A 2,466-nucleotide genomic window follows, 5' to 3' on the forward strand; every position below is an offset into this window, starting at 1 on the left:
GGAGCATCAGGGTCAAGAAGGCTGGACAGTGGGAGGAAGGAGAGGGGAGATGCTTCTGTGCCCTGCAAGGAGGTCACCAGTTAGGTGGTGGAGAGCCTCTGAAGGGGAGGGACATGATCAGACATAGGTGTGAGGATGCCGGAAGTGGACGATGTGCAAGGTAGATGGCAGGGGCTAGGAGGGGGCAGGAGGCTGGAGCCGTGGGAGAAATGATGAGGCTTCAACTGGGGTGTGGCCAGAGGATGGGACACAAATCAAAGTTAGAATCTGCATGCAATTCGTTCACTATCTGTTCTTTCCTGGAGCACCTACGGCACCAGGAGAGGAGCCAACAAGCCAGGCAGTATCCCCGCCCCATGGACCTATGGCCTGGTGACAGGGAAGGCGTCACACTGGAGATGGGGAGAACTTAGCACTGGGAGGGGAGGGTGGTGTATCGCCCCCTGGAGCGTATGTTGAGCAGGAGGTCAGTCCAGCCCAGACCGTTCTGGCAATGATTCTGGGAGGTTGCGAGGGGCTGGGGAGGGGACAGACGGACTTCTGATCTGCTCTGAGACTCCCACATTTGGAGATCTGGACATTTCGCTTCCTCTTTCAGTTTCTCCAGCCGTGAAATGAGCTAGTGGGCTAAAATCCCTCAGGTGGGATGAATAGGTTTTCGGTTGGGTTCCCAGTCGGTTCGATTGGTAGCAGCTTCCCAGAGCTCTGTGCCGAGAAGGGTGCCCTCCATGTCAGGCTCAGGGGCCAGGCGCACAGCGAGTGATGAGTGACGCCTGCATGGCGGTGGGCCGCGAAGCGGCACCATGTACCCGCCATTCTGGGCTTAGGATTTTCTGAAGGTTCCAGCTCTGACAGGCTCTCGCTCACCGTGTTCAGGTCCAGCATGGGACAGTTACATCTCGTTTGCGCTCTCTCTGAATTTTTTGGGTTTGAAAGTCATCCCTCAGCATTTAGACACAGAAGCTTCAGGAAGACAGGGGCCATGAATCACTGAGTCTGCTCGCCAACCCTGTCGGTCCCGGCAGGTGTTGACTTGCTGTTGGTTGATGGAATGATTTCAGGAAAAGTCTCTGGAGGTTGCCTACACGTGTTTATTCATTTACTCATTCAATCATTCGCTCACTTTGTCTCCCAAATTCCCTGGACCACGGCATCTCAGGCCCTGGAAATAGGGAAGGGGGTCAAGACCCAACCCCTGTCCCCCACGGGCTCCTCGACTACCCGGGGTGGCAGACATGGATACACATAAATCCTCCACCCTTGTAAGGACCACACAACCGGCTATGGTGGGGCCAGAAAGGGCAATGGATTCTGCCTGGGGGACTGTCTGGGAAGATTCTAGAGGAGGAGACGTTTATGCTGGGCACCGAGAGGTGCAGCACGCTGGGCAGGGGGCAAGGAAGGAGAGCGGGCAGCGGGAGAGGCAGCGACGTGAGCCACAGCACGCTTTGCTGGGAAGGAGGCCACACAGGCCACATGGTGGGCAGTAGGGGCCCAGGGGCAGAAGGAGGCTCCTCTTACAGTTTCATTGCCAGGACCCCTGATGGAGCTCGTGTTCTGTGTACACAGCAATCTGCACAGCTAGGACCACGTTCCCACTGATCCCATGGTCCTGCAGCTGAGGGCCTAGGGCCCACGGAGGAGAGGGGTCTTGTCTAAGGTCACTGATCTGGTGGGGGCAGTGCTCCACCTGGAACCCAGGTCTGTCCACACGAAGGCCAGCAGGGCCTTGACTGCTGAGCAGGCTTCCAGCCCCTCATGGGCCCTTTGCTTCCTCTCCCTCCAGTGCAGCCCCCCGCCCCCAAGGAGCTCCAGATCACTAATGCCAGGGACCATTTCCTGCTGACCTGGAGTATGGCCCTTGGGGATTCCCAGAGCCACTGGCTGTCCAACCTGGAGTTTGAGGTGGTCTACAGGCGGCTTCAGGACTCCTGGGAGGTAGGGACCATGGCCAGCTCTGCCCCCAGCCCACAGGGACGCAGCTCAGCCAGCACATGCCCCACAGCCCCTCTCTCTCGACAGGACGCCCCCACCCTCCGCTCCGACTCCTTCCAGACCATCCTGGGGCCAGAGCACCTGCTCCCCAGCAGCACCTACGTGGCCCGAGTGCGCGCCCGGCTGGCCCCAGGCTCGGGGCTCTCAGGACGGCCCAGCCAGTGGAGCCCGGAGGTCCGCTGGGACTCCCAGCCAGGTAACGAGGTCGAGCTGGGGCGACCCCCCTCTGCGGGGAGGAGGTTGTTACAGCTCCCAGACAGAAGGGGCCCAGGGGTCCACACTGCGCGATTCCCCGGACCTCCCATGCTGCCTGTTTGGAGCCACTCCCCGGGACCCCCCATCCCCAGGTGACCCTGCAGAGGTGGCAGCTGCAGCTTACTCACTGCTGGGCCCCAGGGTGCCACACACGTTCTGACCGGGAACAATCCCAATAATAGTGACAGTGGCCTTGCGAGCAGCTCTGCTGTCCTG

At 59.9% G+C, this 2,466-nt stretch overlaps 1 protein-coding gene across 1 annotated transcript; it reads left to right on the forward strand.

The window, feature by feature from the left end:
• The first annotated feature begins 84 nt into the window (after nucleotides 1-84).
• On the forward strand, nucleotides 85-2,430 carry LOC124234525 (cytokine receptor common subunit beta-like). The gene is made up of 2 exons (XM_046651873.1): nucleotides 85-1,938; nucleotides 2,023-2,430. Exons 1-2 carry the CDS (start codon nucleotides 1,759-1,761, stop codon nucleotides 2,344-2,346), a joined length of 504 nt encoding a protein of 167 aa, XP_046507829.1. The 5' UTR covers nucleotides 85-1,758; the 3' UTR covers nucleotides 2,347-2,430.
• Nucleotides 2,431-2,466: the final 36 nt, after the last annotated feature.

This window comes from Equus quagga, unplaced genomic scaffold (assembly GCF_021613505.1).
Source record: "Equus quagga isolate Etosha38 unplaced genomic scaffold, UCLA_HA_Equagga_1.0 84305_RagTag, whole genome shotgun sequence".
In the NCBI taxonomy this organism is placed as follows: domain Eukaryota; kingdom Metazoa; phylum Chordata; class Mammalia; order Perissodactyla; family Equidae; genus Equus; species Equus quagga.

Excerpts from the sequence above, each read along its gene's own strand:
- LOC124234525 (XM_046651873.1), top strand. The coding sequence starts at position 1,759 with ATGGGCCCTTTGCTTCCTCTCCCTCCAGTGCAGCCCCCCGCCCCCAAG. Across the intron at positions 1,939-2,022 it reads GGCTTCAGGACTCCTGGGAG|GACGCCCCCACCCTCCGCTC; the intron begins GTAGGGACCATG and ends CTCTCTCGACAG.